At 33.4% G+C, this 17,615-nt stretch overlaps 2 protein-coding genes across 3 annotated transcripts; both read left to right on the forward strand.

Moving 5' to 3' along the window:
* The first annotated feature begins 7,614 nt into the window (after positions 1–7,614).
* LOC139875017 (uncharacterized) lies at positions 7,615–10,781 on the forward strand. 2 transcript variants are annotated; one of them, XM_071862411.1, is made up of 3 exons: positions 7,615–7,760; positions 8,338–8,862; positions 10,661–10,781. In XM_071862411.1, the coding sequence occupies exons 1-3, from the start codon at positions 7,676–7,678 to the stop codon at positions 10,690–10,692; spliced, it is 642 nt and encodes a 213-aa protein (XP_071718512.1). In that variant the 5' UTR covers positions 7,615–7,675; the 3' UTR covers positions 10,693–10,781. The 2 variants fall into 2 exon arrangements, with proteins under 2 accessions (XP_071718512.1, XP_071718505.1); XM_071862404.1 differs by lacking the exon at positions 10,661–10,781 and having other exon boundaries at positions 8,338–8,991.
* Positions 10,782–11,768: 987 nt separating this feature from the next.
* On the forward strand, positions 11,769–15,522 carry LOC139875031 (ATP synthase subunit delta', mitochondrial-like). The gene is made up of 2 exons (XM_071862416.1): positions 11,769–12,152; positions 14,955–15,522. Exons 1-2 carry the CDS (start codon positions 11,889–11,891, stop codon positions 15,297–15,299), a joined length of 609 nt encoding a protein of 202 aa, XP_071718517.1. The 5' UTR covers positions 11,769–11,888; the 3' UTR covers positions 15,300–15,522.
* Positions 15,523–17,615: the final 2,093 nt, after the last annotated feature.

Here is a 17,615-nt window from a genome sequence, read left to right on the forward strand (position 1 = left end):
CCAGCTGTGTTCATGGACCTTATGAACCGAGTGTGTGGGCCATATCTTGACAAGTTTGTCATTGTTTTCATCGATGACATACTTATTTACTCAAAGAATGATCAAGAGCACGAAGAACATTTGAGAAAAGTGCTAGAAGTATTGAGGTAAGAAAAACTGTACGCTAAGTTTTCAAAGTGTGCATTTTGGTTGGAAGAAGTTCAATTCCTCGGTCACATAGTGAACAAAGAAGGTATCCAGGTGGACCCGGCAAAGATCGAAACCGTTGAAAAATGGGAAACCCCAAAAACTCCGAAGCATATACGTCAATTTTTAGGATTGGCTTACTACAGAAGATGCATCCAAGATTTCTTCAAAATAGCAAAACCCTTGACTGCATTAACGCATAAAGGGAAGAAATTTGAATGGAAGGATGAACAAGAGAAGGCGTTTCAATTATTGAAGAAAAAGTTAACTACGGCACCTATATTGTCATTGCCTGAAGGGAATGATGATTTTGTGATTTATTGTGACGCATCAAAGCAAGGTCTCGGTTGTGTATTAATGCAACGAACGAAGGTGATTGTTTATGCGTCTAGACAATTAAAGATTCACGAACAAAATTATACGACGCATGATTTGGAATTAGGCACGGTTGTTTTTGCATTAAAGACTTGGAGGCACTACTTATATGGGGTCAAAAGTATTATATATACCGACCACAAAAGTCTTCAACACATATTTAATCAGAAACAACTGAATATGAGGCAGCGTAGGTGGATTGAATTGTTGAATGATTACGACTTTGAGATTCGTTACCACCCGGGGAAGGCAAATGTGGTAGCCGACGCCTTGAGCAGAAAGGACAGAGAACCCATTCGAGTAAAATCTATGAATATAATGATTCACACTAACCTTACTACTCAAATAAAGGAGGCGCAACAAGAAGTTTTAAAAGAGGGAAATTTAAAGGATGAAATACCCAAAGGGTCGGAGAAGCATCTTAATATTCGGGAAGACGGAACCCGGTATAGGGCTGAAAGAATTTGGGTACCAAAATTTGGAGATATGAGAGAAATGGTACTTAAAGAAGCTCATAAAACCAGATACTTAATACATCCTGAAACGGGGAAGATGTACAAGGATCTTAAGAAACATTTTTGGTGGCCAGGTATGAAAGCCGATATTGCTAAATATGTAGGAGAATGTTTGACGTGTTCTAAGGTCAAAGCTGAACATCAGAAACCATCAGGTCTACTACAACAACCTGAAATCCCGGAATGGAAATGGGAAAACATTACCATGGATTTCATCACTAAATTGCCAAGGACTGCAAGTGGTTTTGATACTATTTGGGTAATAGTTGATCGTCTCACCAAATCAGCACACTTCCTGCCAATAAGAGAAGATGACAAGATGGAGAAGTTAGCACGACTGTATTTGAAGGAAGTCGTTTCCAGACATGGAATACCAATCTCTATTATCTCTGATAGGGATGGCAGATTTATTTCAAGATTCTGGTAGACATTACAGCAAGCATTAGGAACTCATCTAGACATGAGTACTGCCTATCATCTACAAACTGATAGGCAGAGCGAAAGGATGATACAAACACTTGAAGACATGCTACGAGCATGTGTTATTGATTTCGGAAACAATTGGGATCGACATCTACCGTTAGCAGAATTTTTCTACAACAACAGCTATCATTCAAGCATTGAGATGGCGCTGTTTGAAGCACTTTATGGTAGAAAATGCAGGTCTCCGATTTTTTGGAGTGAAGTGGGGGATAGACAGATTACGGGTCCAGAAATAATACAAGAAACTACCGAGAAGATCATCCAAATTCAACAACGGTTGAAAACTGCCCAAAGTAGACAAAAGAGCTACGCCGACATTAAAAGAAAAGATATAGAATTTGAAATTGGAGAGATGGTTATGCTTAAGGTTGAACCTTGGAAGGTGTTGTTCGATTTGGTAAACGAGAGAAATTAAATCCAAGGTATATTGGACCATTCAAGATTATTGATCGTGTCGGACCAGTAGCTTACCGACTTGAGTTACCTCAACAACTCGCGGCTGTACATAACACTTTCCACGTCTCGAATTTGAAGAAATGTTTTGCTAAAGAAGATCTCACTATTCCGTTAGATGAAATCCAAATTAACGAAAAACTTCAATTCATCGAAGAACCCGTCGAAATAATGGATCGTGAGGTTAAAAGACTTAAGCAAAACAAGATACCAATTGTTAAGGTTCGATGAAATGCTCGTAGAGGGCCCAAGTTCACCTGGGAATGAGAAGATCAGATGAAGAAGAAATACCCGCATTTATTTCCAGAAGATACGTCAACACCTCCAACTGCTTAAAATTTCGGGACGAAATTTATTTAACGGGTAGGTACTGTAGTGACCCGAACTTTTCCATGTTTATATATATATTAAATGAAATTATTATTTACATGATTAAGTGTTTCCAACATGTTAAGCAATCAAACTTGTTAAGACTTGATTAATTGAAATAGGTTTTATATAGACAATTGACCACCCAAGTTGACCGGCGATTCACGAACGTTAAAACTTGTAAAAACTATATGATGACATATATATGGATATATATATATATATAGTTAACATGATATTATGATAAGTAAACATATCATTAAATATATTAGCAATGAACTATATATGTAAAAACAAGACTACTAACTTAATGATTTTGAAACGAGACATATATGTAACGATTATCGTTGTAACGACATTTAATGTATATATATCATATTAAAATATATTAATACATCATGATATCATGATAATGTAATAATTTAACATCTCATTTGATTTAATAAACAATGGGTTAACAACATTTAACAAGATCGTTAACCTAAATGTTTCAAAACAACACTTACATGTAACGACTAACGATGACTTAACGACTCAGTTAAAATGTATATACATGTAGTGTTTTAATATGTATTCATACACTTTTGAAAGACTTCAAGACACTTATCAAAATACTTCTACTTAACAAAAATGCTTACAATTACATCCTCGTTCAGTTTCATCAACAATTCTACTCGTATGCACCCGTATTCGTACTCGTACAATACACAGCTTTTAGATGTATGTACTATTAGTATATACACTCCAATGATCAGCTCTTAGTAGCCCATGTGAGTCAACTAACACATGTGGGAACCATCATTTGGCAACTAGCATGAAATATCTCATAAAATTACAAAAATATGAGTAATCATTCATGACTTATTTACATGAAAACAAAATTACATATCCTATATATCTAATCCATACACCAACGACCAAAAACACCTACAAACACTTTCATTCTTCAATTTTCTTCATCTAATTGATCTCTCTCAATTTCTATCTTCAAGTTCTAAGTGTTCTTCATAAATTCTACAAGTTCTAGTTTCATAAAATCAAGAATACTTCCAAGTTTGCTAGCTTACTTCCAATCTTGTAGAGTGATCATCCAACCTCAAGAAATCTTTCTTATTTACAGTAAGATACCTTTCTAATACAAGGTAATACTCATATTCAAACTTTGATTCAATTTCTATAACTATAACAATCTTATTTCGAGTGGAAATCTTACTTGAACTTGTTTTCGTGTCATGATTCTGCTTCAAGAACTTTCAAGCCATCCAAGGATCCTTTGAAGCTAGATCCATTTTTCTCATTTTCAGTAGCTTTATCCAGAAAACTTGAGGTAGTAATGATGTTCATAAATCATTCGATTCATACATATAAAGCTATATTATTCGAAGGTTTAAACTTGTAATCACTAGAACATAGTTTAGTTAATTCTAAACTTGTTCGCAAACAAAAGTTAATCCTTCTAACTTGACTTTTAAAATCAACTAAACACATGTTCTATATATATATATATATATATATATATATATATATATATATATATATATATATATATATATATATATATATATACATGATATGCTAACTTAATGATTTAAAACCTGAAAACACGATGAACACCATAAAATCGGATATACGCCGTCGTAGTGAAACCGGGGGCTGTTTTGGTTTGGATAATTAAAAACTATGATAAACTTTGATTTAAAAGTTGTTCTTCTGGGAAAATAATTTTTCATATGAACATGAAACTATATCCAAAAATCATGATTAAACTTAAAGTGGAAGTATGTTTTCTAAAATGGTCATCTAGACGTCGTTCTTTCGACTGAAATGACTACCTTTAAAAAAATGACTTGTAACTTATATTTCTGACTATAAACCTATACCTTTTCTGTTTAGATTCATAAAGTAGAGTTCAATATGAAACCATAGCAATTTGATTCACTCAAAACGGATTTAAAATGAAGAAGTTATGGGTAAAACAAGATTGGATATTTTTGATCTTTTTAGCTACGGGAAATGTTTAACAAATCTATACAAATCATATCCTAGCTAACTTATATTGTATTATACATGTATTCTAATATATTATGTAATCTTGGGATACCATAGACACGTATGCAAATGTTTTGACATATCATATCGACCCATGTATATATATTATTTGGAACAACCATAGACACTCTATATGCAGTAATGTTGGAGTTAGCTATACAGGGTTGAGGTTGATTCCAAAAATATATATACTTTGAGTTGTGATCTAGCCTGAGACGTGTATACACTGGATCGTGGATTGATTCAAGATAATATATATTTATTTATTTCTGTACTGTGGACAACTAGTTGTAGGTTACTAACGAGGACAGCTGACTTAATACACTCAAATCTTTAAAACATAATAAAAATGGTTGTAATTATATTTTGATCATACTTTGATATATATGTACATATTTGTATAGGTTCGTGAATCGATCCGTGGCCAAGTCTTATTTCCGAGGAAGGAAATATCTGTGAAAGTGAGTTATAGTCCCACTTTTAAAATCTAATATTTTTGGGATGAGAATACATGCAGGTTTTATAAATGATTTACAAAATAGACACAAGTACGTGAAACTACATTCTATGGTTGAATTATCGAAATCGAATATGCCCCTTTTTATTAAGTCTGGTAATCTAAGAATTAGGGAACAGACACCCTAATTGACGCGAATCCTAAAGATAGATCTATTGGGCCTAACAAACCCCATCCAAAGTAACGGATGCTTTAGTACTTCGAAATTTATATCATATCCGAAGGGTGTCCCGGAATGATGGGGATATTCTTATATATGCATCTTGTTAATGTCGGTTACCAGGTGTTCACCATATGAATGATTTTTATCTCTATGTATAGGATGTGTATTGAAATATGAAATCTTGTGGTCTATTGTTACGATTTGATATATATATATATATATATAGGTTAAACCTATAACTCACCAACATTTTTGTTGACGTTTAAAGCATGTTTATTCTCAGGTGAATATTAAGAGCTTCCGCTGTTGCATACTAAAATAAGGACAATATTTGGAGTCCATGTTTGTATGATATTGTGTAAAAACTGCATTCAAGAAACATATGTCGATGTAATATATTTCTATTGTAAACCATTATGTAATGGTCGTGTGTAAACAGTATATTTTAGATTATCATTATTTGATAATCTACGTAATATTTTTAAAACCTTTATTGATAAAATAAAGGTTATGGTTGTTTTAAAAATGAATGCAGTCTTTGAAAAATGTCTCATATAGAGGTCAAAATCTCGCAACGAAATCAATTAATATGGAACGTTTATAATCAATATGAACGGGACATTTCACTTTCGGGCAGGAAACCCGAACCACACTCTGAGGATCTGACCCTTAAACCATCCCGAGGGGCAGGCGGGCCGGATCTTAGTCCCGGAGCGGGTCGGTAAAACCTTCCCTTTGGGCCACCTTCAAGGAATAATGAAATATAAATTTAGAATTGGTTTCCTTGCCTAGTTTTTATACCTTCTCGTAGTCAATTTAAAATAACTAATTAAAATAATTCAAAATTATTTAATTTTAATAATTAAAATAATTATTAGTAAGATTTAATAATAATTAATTAATTAATAAGATTTAATTTTAATTAAAAATTGTTTTGATTAATGACATCACCTACCATGCTTAGATTTTTTTCTTTTGTTTTTTGATTTTTTTAACAAAGAAATTAACTTAATAATGACATTATCATTATAGGATTTTAATAGAAACTATAAATGTTTATTATTTAGGTTTATTTATCTTCCTTTGGTTATATTTCAATTTTATCTCCTTACTTTTGTACTATATCTTAAGTTTTATTTTATCTTCTTTTCATATTGCTTAGAAATCCTTCTGAACGTAGTCTTTTCGCCCTCGAGTAAAGGGAGAGATGAACTTTTCTAACCATTAGGTAGAGATACGTTTTCTTTTTTTACTCATGGATGATGAAACGACTTCCTTTTTTACTTTAGAGCGGAATAAAAATTGTCTGAACCCCAACTCCTGATACTCCATATAAATGAAATTGGGTATCGTTATTGTTGGTGTTGGCTCAATGTCAATTATATTGGTTATGTTTAGTTTTTTTGCAAAGTATGATAATAGCTTCTCTTTTAACGACTCGAGGGACTATGTGTTTTCTATAGTTGTTGTGGCGGTGATTTGACAAATTCGAAATTGTTCATTATTTAATGATAAATCCGCTAGAGAAAAATGTAATATAGTAGATTTCGTTAAGTGTTTTCCATTTACTTGGCTTCACTTTAAAGTCAAGTTTGTTTTAAGTTGAAACACTTAATTTTATGCCTTTTGTAATGCATTTCTAGTTTTTATTATTATTATTATTAGATAGTTGTTTCGTTTAATATTATTCACCATTTAAAAAAAAATAGTTAGTGATAGACAAAAATTATGAATAGTAACTAGGGGTATTTTTGACTTTTCACTTTTTTTCTTTAATCTGAATCAATTGCATCTCGTTTGACCTTTAAATCTACTAATCTGTTTCAGTTTAAACTAGAACTAGAAAGACTAAGAGCTCTCGATGTCCGAATAAAATTCTCGTCGTCGGTCCAAAATCGAAGCCGAAAACCACCGTCGGTCGACACCGCGTCACCGTCGGTCGACACCGTTGCGTAGGCGACGGTGAAAAAAAACGACCGTTGCCTCTCTTTTTTTGGTTTTTCTTTTCTTTTTTGTTGTTTTAATTATTATTTGTGCTGGTAATTTGTGGTTTTTGCAGGTTTGGGAAATTGAAAAATAGGGGAGAAGAAGATGTGAAAATAGAGAAGAAGAATATGTGGTTTTTGCAGGTGTGGTTTTTGTGGTTTTTTTATTTTGTTTTTTTCTTTTTTCTTTTTTAGAATCTATAAAAAGCAATAACTAATAATAAAAAAGTATTAATAAATAATTATAACAATAATAAAATGGACACTGTGGACACCTCCACCAATATCACTGTCAGTCAATTTCGACTTCCATTTTCGACACTAAAAAATAGACACAGAAATGGACACGGACATCTTGTCCTCTAAACTCACAAATACTCCGTTAAATCCACCAGCATTTTACAACGGCTAAGTGGGACCCATAATTTTCAACTTTTGTCCTCAAAACCCTCTAGCAACCGGCTTCAATCATGCCTGCCTTTTATCTATGAACCCATAAAAAGATAAAATGTTAAACAAAATAAAATAAAAACCCAATATTCTAGGGTTTCTGCTATCTGTTTGATGCAAAATTTTAAAAATGGTAACAAAAAATTATTGTTTCCAATGGATAATTGCTCTGGGACTTATTCTACTTGTTGGTGCTGTATATTCTGAGAATCAAGGTATATCTTTTTATTTCTGCTCATTATTTGTATTATAAGTGGTAATGTTAATATTGTGCTATTTGTTTGTTCCTAGTAGAATGTAAATTAAATGTTTGTTTATAATTATATTGTAATCTTAGGTTAGATATGTTAGGATTTAGCTGGCCAGCTTGAAATGGGACAACAATGGTGGTGGATTTGACAGTAATTTTGTTATTATTTTTTTTTTCCCATATACACTAGATTTGACAGTACAGGATATCCAATTTTACCTTTTGTTTAGATATAAACATAGAAAGCTAATTACTGACTACTCCTTTCATCCCTATTTTATTGTCCATTTGAGAATGAATTGTATACAGTTAACAAAAGTAAAATAATTAATCTTTAAGCCAATCAAATTTCATAAATTTTATTTTTACTCACTTAACCTATTTTGATTGGCTGAAAATGAAAATGGAAAATTAATTTGGGACATTAAAAAAGAATATTGGACGATTAAAATATGGGACAAAGGTAGTATTTTTTTTTTTTTTTTAAAAGTCAACGTTTTTAATCACTTTAATCAGTTCATGCTGTGGTTTACATCTGACAGGAAATCAAGCGAACGATCTTGTTGACATGATCAACAAAAACCGAACATCAAAAAGACTTCCCCAACTAAACAACAGCCCCGGTCTCGCGTGCATGGCCTTGCAATACATTAAAGAATGCAGAACCAACTGTAGTCAAAACAACACAGTCAACTGCAAACCTTCAGAAAACGACTTCACCGAAATGTTCGCACCAAATTGTGGGATCGAGCTTCCTACATTTGGTACAATTTCAGGACTCATTGTTGGCTGTCAACAAAAGCATCTCGACCCTGCACAAGCCTTCTCAAATATACTCATTCACAACAACGCAACTTTATCACTTATACACAACAAGACACATACTGAAGTCGGAGTTGGGATCATACGTGCAAAAAGACATAAAGGCCCTTACTTCTGGTGTGCTTTCTTTAGCAACAATGAAAAAAACACTAGTTTTGTTCTTGATGATCTTGGCAAAGGGATTGAGCAAAAGGAAGGATGTTATAGTGGGACTGAGACTCCTTGTAGCTCTGGAGGGCAAAATGGTAATGTCATATTACTTCGGACATTGATCTTCTGTTTCATTGTAATAGGTAGTAGAACTGCTTTCGCTTAAGAATGTGAACTTTTGGGGTATTTTTAACTTTTTATCGAGGACTGCAGGCATTTCGTGTATATAAGTAATTGTCAAAGTTGCAAAACTCATTCACGAATTTTTAGGGTGTACTCGGCAACTTGGAGAGTACTCGGACGTTGACCAAGTTTGACTTTGACAGATTTTGACCGAGTTTTGACCAATTTTTCGAGTAATCAGGCCGAGTTTTGACCGACTTAACCGTGTACTCCCCGAGTAATTCCGAGTTCTGCAATATTGGTAATTGTGCTAAGAAGAATATGATCACAAAAACTATATCATTACGATATCATTCATCCGATTTACAAGTTACCAGCAATACCTATAATTTTCTTCCATGAACCCCCTAACTAAATTCTTGATAACTTAACTAGTAAAAACACAATGTTTTGGTCATGTAATGGAAATGGCCATCAATCGCGTGATCCTAAATTGTCAACGAGACCCGTTGTTAAAAATAGCGCTTAAAAATCAATTTCCCTTCTATAGCTCCGTCTCGATGAAGTAGCCCCAAAACGTGTCCCGTTATTCCTCCTTCCTTCACGACTACTAATTTCAGAACCGTCACCCACAACGACATTACATATACTACCTGCATCAATAACGAAGGTCCCCGAACCAGAAGTAGTCAAACCACTTCTAAGTATCCGAAGGCATAAAAGCGAATCAGAAAGAACCAACAAAACCTGTGCATCAGTATCCACATTTCTAGTTATATCACTATGATTATGAATTATTTATGCACCGAATTTTCATCAAGATCAAAACTTTCTTGAATTACATTATCGGTATGGGTTCATTCACCACACTTTGTGAGTCAAAAGCAGAAGGCGGGTCAGACCCAATTCCTGATACTGATTTTTGGATTGGTTGACTTTCATAAGAAGTACTAGCATTCTTTGTGCTACTACAACAGCTTTCAGATTCTTATGAAGATTTAGAACTGTGAAGATTTAGAACTTTCGCACACGGGTTCTGAACCGAAAAATGAAGAAGACACAGCTACAGAGCTAATAGATTTTCTACAGAGTTGATCGGTGATTCCAACTGCAAGTGATGGATGAAATATGATGTCAAAGATATTATGAAACACAAAGTTAATCAAACTATTATTGTCAAATTACAATCATACCCTTATGTATTGAGACAACGAAATTACAATCATACCCTTATGCTGGTGACGTGAGTCACACAAGTCAACAAGACGTAAAAAGTAACCTAAGATGTATCGGTTTAAAGTTCGGGCGTTCGATACCACATTTCACGTGACGGGTGGGTTTAAAGTTCGGGCATTTGATACCACCCAAGGGACTAGTGATGCATACTAGTGGCGTCTGCGTGGCTAACGGTTCATTCGCGAGAATCGTTCCCTTTGTATTTTGGTTAACCATGGTTGTATGTTGTAGTTTTAGCATATTAAATTGTGAACTATATGCTATTGGCGATGCTAGCTCATTGTGAATTGCGGATATTTAGTTTATGCATTGTGATTGCATGGTTGTTGAATTGCTAGCTCGTATGCAGTATTTGTGTAAGTGTTTGCAAGTAAGTAGATTATATATATATATATATATATATATATATATATATATATATATATATATATATATATATATATATATATATATATATATATATATATATATATATATAATTATTGCATTCACTAAGCTTTATGCTTACCCCTCTCGTTGTTTACCTTTTTACAGGTATTGTGATTGTGAAACTAGCTAGTTGTTAGACTAGATGCGTAGGAGCGCTTGAGCTCGATGGGGTAGCTCTTGGATATTTGGACGCGGATTGGGGATTTGGTAGTCCCCGGGATTATGCTCTTGGTATCGGGTTGGGTTATTGAGTATTAACCCGTAATTCGGGTGATTGAGTCATTTTTACAATTGCTTTGTAATATGTCGTTTGTGTAACCAAAGTCATATTAAAATGTTAAATGTGTCATTATGATAATGCGTTTTCGGTTAAAACTATTTGGAATAGTTTAGGTAAAGTGGATGTTTAATGGGACCCAACTTATATATAAAAAAAATGTGCTTCTTTTTTGGTAAACGGATTTGGGGTCGTTTCATTTTTTTAGGGATAAAAACGTCCACAAGGCAACCATAAGCATCAAAACATTCCATAATGAATCAATATAAGTGTGCTTTGGGAAATTAGTGACAAAGAAAGATTGATAATCTTTATCTGATCACTTCTTAGATCAAAGTTAATCTTCTGATAGATAGGTTTATCGTTACATCGTTCCTTGAAATACCACCCATTCTTCAAAGGGGGTGTTACGAGTGTTGCCTACCACGGTGATCGGCGTTTAATCACGCCTAGTATCAACGGAAAAAGATTGAAAAAAGGAGCCGCCGCTAGCTGGTTGAAATCGCTCTAATCACTAACGTTGTAGATTTTAAATAATTCCTCACTTTCTGATAATAGCTATCATCAATCGAATCAATGTACTATTAGTTCATACACAAAATTAAAATCTATTGTCATGTTTTCAACTTTGACTTTAAATATTTTCGTATGTCTTATATATTATTTGATGGAATTAATATATCACTAAATTGATTTTTGAATATATTTTTTAACGGTATAATGTTCGGCAAGTATTATGTAACACATAAAAGAAAATTAAAGTTAAAGTTAAAAATAAAAAATTTATAAAGTTAAGAAAGGACAATAGATTTTAAACGTTAAGAGTATAATTTTAATGCTATTAAAAAATATATTGTACGGAGTAATAGAAAGTGAAATTAACAAAAATAAAAAGTAAAAATTTGCCCTATGAAAAATAGCCAAGTGCAAGTAGTGTGTACTAGTTTCCCCCAAATCCTTGTTTCATTTTCCCCAAATCAACAACAAATAACACTCCGATTGAAACCCTTTCCGGCCGATATCCTCCGACCTATCCAACCGAGCGATCCAAAAACCATGCTTCGTCAACTCACCTCCCGCATCTTCACCCGCCCTACCACCACCGCCGTCGCTCGCCGCGCGTTCTCAACGGAGGTCGCTGATTTAGCTACCGGTGACGATGCGTTCGTACAATCATGGAAGAAAGCTATTCCAAACATAGATCCACCTAAAACACCTTCACAATATATGCAACCTCGTCCCCCTACACCTTCCACTTTACCTACCAAACTCACCGTTAATTTCGTTCTTCCTTATTCTTCTGAACTCTCCCAAAAAGAGGTCAGTTTATAACAAATAACTTAATTGATTTCATTTTTTTCGTTTTATTGTTAGTTAGGGTTTCGTATTTCCTAAAATGTGATTAAATTATTATACATTTATTTTCATCATATGCATTTTGTAGAAGTTTTAACATTTAACATTTGCTTTTATTATACATTCTTAGTTGGATTTTTGTAGGTTGCTATTTCGTTTAGCTGAAGTTATTCGAATATAATTTGTTTTGTTGTTTAACATTGGCTTATTAGTTAGATAACATGATCCGTGTGCCTGGATATATGTGTAACAAAAAGATTGCGATCCATGTGTAATGTAAAGATGATAAAAGACTAACGAGATTTTGTGAATGTATGGTTACTCATAAGTTACTTGTCTATATTATGGATTATTTTCATTAAGACGAAATTATGTAGTATTTTCATGAAATACTAAAAATGTGTGTTACATATTAGTCTAAATTGGCGTGTGTTTGGGTTATCAAGACGTGTTAGGTTCTTGGCGCCCTTTCAAGCCTTTACGAGCTCTTTGTTATTGTTTGTAGACTGTCTCGGCCAGGTTTTCCATGTTATCCAGCCATATTAACATAGTATAATTATTTATGTTCTTTGTTTGTTGGTTATTCGGATCATCAAGTTTAGAGTATATGTTAACGCGATTTAGTAGACAAATTAGACAATGCTCAGAGGCGAACCTAGCTTACAGCCCGTGGGTCACGGGACACCACTAGTTTACAATTTTTCTGTAGAAAATACTCTTAAAATTGTATAGAATACCATTAAATTTAACTATTGGACCACATATTTTTTTTTTAATTCATAGTTTTCCCTTAAATTATATATGACACTACTAAATTTAACTACTCGGACCACATATATTTTTTAAATTTGCAGATTTCTGAAAATAAACAACTACTAAAATAACATTAAAATATAATTAGTACTTGAAAAAATATTTAGGACCCCATTGAGTTTTAATTCTGGAATCGCCGCCACTTACAATGCTTGATGAGGATAGGCATTATTTAGATGGTGGATATATCATTTATTTTGGATTTCTCCAAAGATAAAGTTTTGGATATCACTGTTATTATACACTTCTTGGTTTTGACTGAGTTATCAGACTCTCCACATGTTCTTAATTTCTTCTTTCCTTTCTTTTGGTAAGTTTTCGGCTAATGCATCTCTAGCTTGGAAATGGATTTCTAGTTTTTTTTTTTTTTTTCTTTTTTTTTTTCCGGAAAGTTCTAGTGTTCAACAGGTTTAGTTTCCATTATATGACTTGTAGGTAACTTGAAAATAAATGGGATTTGCTATCTCAATTTTCAAATCTATTAGAGGATTTAGAGAATGATACCCATACCAACATTGTGTCACAAGTTTGCAACAAGCGTATATGCTCAGAATTATTTTCTACAATTGCATTTGATGCTAAACAGATCCTCAAAAACTCAATGGGCAGCGAGGAAGTCACAATGTTGTAAAAGTTGGCTTGTATTGGCGACTAATTGCTACTCTGCTTGTGCGATTAGGCGGCTAGGCATGAATTGGACTAAACGCTCAGTCAACATTGCAAACTCGGACTAACTTGTCCCAATTCGGCCTTACCCGGTTAACATTTTTTTTCAGATTTCAATTTTGGTCAAAGTTCAAATCTTTGAACAATACATACAAAACTAGGACGAAGCCTTGTTTTAACTGTATTATTTACATATAAAAAATTCCAATTTGTGTACTCCCATAATACTCCCCACATAGTCTGATTACTCGCTGTAAGGTCATCGATTGCTGGCGAGTTTCCATCGTCGGGAAGAAAGTTGCACTAGAATGCACATTATATGTAGTTCGATTGACAGATAACAACAATTCTTAAGGAGAGTCGGCCAAACGGGTACATAAGCTGGGAGTACGGTATCCAGTGTGTCATCCATGAAGAAATGACTACTAATATTGGACATGATTAACTGTTTGAACTCTGAAGTGAGACTGGTGAGGATGAATAAATGTAGCTGTTCTTGTGTCAATTCTAGTTAAAATGCTAAAACCTTTTAGGAAGTGACACTATATCTTATGCTAAAACCTTCTGTGTTGATGGAGCCAGTGTCAGAAGGAGATCTTTTTGTTGTAGTGCAGCAGATTATAGAGACGATAATGAGATTAACGCAAACATTAAGGTGTGAGGTCTCTATGTTTGAAACTAGCAAATTTTAGTCTCATACGGGCATTACCAACGTATGTAACAAATCAGTCAGAAACTGGCTTAACGTCTCAACATAAAGAGAGTCTCGTTACGGAAGTTAGAAATTGGTTTGTGGTGATCAGAACAACAGTGGCAGGAATGAGCGCAAACATCTGTAACCATATGCCATAAATCGAAATGGGCAGGTTGGGAAATGGGGCTTAACTGATATTCGTGCATGAGAATGAAACTTATATAATCTTATTGAAGTGAATACTAACTATTGTATCTATGGTAGCGAAAATTAAATAAATATTGAATGATCTGTCTGTTTTATATGATTAGGAGGTTTAGTGCCTACCACGCATGACGACCCATATAATTATTTGGGTCAAAATTAACCATGACATCTAGCATTAGCTTTTGAATTTTTTTGTAATTGCTTAGGCCCTAAAAGCACTGCTTGGAGACGTTACTGTACTTGTTTTTAACCTTTTATAAACTTGTACGGTTGTACTTGCAGAATTGTGGATCTAATGGTCAAGTACTCTAGGCATAACAAATTCACCTCTTATACCCACAATTTCAACTTAAAGTGGTTCACCATTTGGTCTATTAATGTTACAGGTTGACATGGTCATAGTTCCAGCCACAACTGGGCAGATGGGTATCTTAACAGGACACGTACCCACAATTGCAGAACTAAAACCCGGTCTTCTCTCAGTTCACGAAGGAAATGAAATCACAAAATACTTTATCAGCAGTGGCTTTGCTTTTATCCACCCAAATTCTTATGCTGACATATTGGCTGTCGAGGCGGTTTCCCTTGACAAACTTGACCAAAACCAAGTACAAAAAGGTCTAAACGAGTTCACTCAGAAACTGAGCTCTGCATCAACTGATTCCGAGAAAGCTGAAGCTCAAATTGGAGTGGATGTTCATAGTGCTATGAACTTTGCTCTTACAGGTTAAGAGTAAGTTGGGTACTCGTCTTTATTTTGTTACCGATTTCAAATTAATAATAGTTTTCTCTTAATTACCTTGTAGCCATTTTCGATGGCTATTTGTATTTTCGAACTGGGAAAGCTTTGTTAGACTTGGGGTTTTACCTTTTTTGCCTGCATATGTTGATTGTGGGATACTGTCACATTGGGACATGTTGAGAATGATATTGTATTATCTCTGTTTTTTTTTTTTTGGAACCTTGGGACATGTTGAGAATGATATTGGGTTTTGAAGAATTACTCCGTACCTATTTGCGGTGTATTTGGATCGACGTTATGAAAGCACAATTTGTTTACGCATGTGACTTACTGTCTAGTAAAAAAAATTTATGTAACTCTGAGTGTGGATTGCATAAATATATAGGGATGCAATATACCAGTAGTTAGTAAGCTACATCAACATGCACAATCTAACCAAATGATAAATTACACTAGTCTATATTTTTACTATTTAATATATCAAGTAAATAAAGAAAACTGAATCTATTTCAACTTTGTTTTTCCATTTCGGTGTGACATGAAAATGTGAATATCCGATTTTCATTTCACTTTTGTCACTGCTTCCAAAAATTTCAAATTAGATTTTTCCAAACTTTCCCGATGTTATAAACAAACCCCCCGCTTCATCTAAACGTGTAAAATTTCCTAGCCGTACTTAAAAGTCAAGTGCTCTACCGCTGAGATAGCGACTCAAATAGAAAAAGTGTATGTAGATACAATCAAAAGAAACCAATATTCTTACATCAAAGCAGCAATTTAATTTATGGAGAAAGATTAAAATCTATTTGGAACATAAGAATGACTGAATCAGATGAAAAAATAAAAGATTTCCTGCAAAAGAATAAATAAAGAAATAAAAAATGCGAGGAAACTGTATTAAAGCTAATCTAATGAACTCATTGAATCAACATTTAAAAAATAAGGAAGATTACCACAACTCAAATGATCAACGTATCTTACCAAGAGTAAAGATTAAGAACGAATGAGATTGAATAGTAAATTTGTAAATCAAAATATAACATGAGCAGTTTTATCTTAGAATTGGATTAGTTAAGTGATGAATATTCATTTGAGTCCATAAATTAAGTTGAGATTCAAGGGACCAATGTGAGCGCGACATGTGTCGCGAAAATCACATGTGATTGAAAAAAATTCAAAATTTTTTTTTTAAAAAGAAAATTTTTAAATTTTTTTTCGAAATTTTTCTTAAAATTTTTTTTTAATTTTTTTTTATAATCACACGTGATTTACCTGCACAATCACATGTGATTAAATTGTACAATCACATGTGATTGGATTTGCCATGCATAATCACATGTGATTGAGTTTACAATTACATGTGATTGACATGCATAATCACATATGATTTTTTTTAAAAAAAAATTTCGAAAAAAAATTTTCGAAAAAAAAAATTTCCAAAAAAAAAATTTTCGAATTTTTTTTTTCCAATCACATGTGATTTTCGCGTCACATGTCGCGTTCTCATTGGTCTCTTTGTTTTCAAGCAAATTTATGGATGCAAGTGATTACAACTCATAGTTAATTATAGAAATATCCAACTGGTTGTAGTTCAGTTTGAAATGGGAGAGATAATAGAAGGATTAATCGGATATGAGTTTGAAGGTGTCTTTTATATTGGCAGGTCAAAATGGGTCAAAAGTTTTGTTAATAATGCAGATGCCCAATAATTATTCAAGATATGAACTTTATTGTAGTTTGGGTATTTTGTGTGCAAGATAAACTAACGCGGATTAAAGGATCGATGGCCAAAACAATAGGATAGTGAATTAAACCTTCTCGGCTTAATATTGGAGCACTAAACTTTCACGGCTCAAAACTTTATTCACGTAAACAAAAGATAGATAATAACTAGTTTTTGTAAACCTAATACATGAATATAAATACTAGATAAAATAATAGATAAGGATGAAATAACAAATAAGAGATAAACGGAAGGAAGCCTTATCAACACCACCTAAATTTTATAATTATCCTTGCCCACTTTTGATTTTCTTGCTTTGCTTCCGGCTCTTATGCTCACGAAAAAGTCAGCTGTTGGACGGAGTCCAAATTTTTGACTAACATTTATGTAGACAAATTCAATTTGTCTTTTGCATGGAATGCATGTGGGTTTGGTTGCCTAACTTTGTTAAGTTCTAGACGTTCAAAAGTCAAGAAAGTTGGGAAGAGGTTGTCAATTTGCATTTTGCATGTGCATGCTTAAAGATGGACATGTATATTTGTTAGTATTATAAATAGGTGATGAGCATAGAACGTGAAGGCA

Source organism: Rutidosis leptorrhynchoides, chromosome 1, assembly GCF_046630445.1.
Source record: "Rutidosis leptorrhynchoides isolate AG116_Rl617_1_P2 chromosome 1, CSIRO_AGI_Rlap_v1, whole genome shotgun sequence".
Taxonomy (NCBI): Eukaryota; Viridiplantae; Streptophyta; class Magnoliopsida; order Asterales; family Asteraceae; genus Rutidosis; species Rutidosis leptorrhynchoides.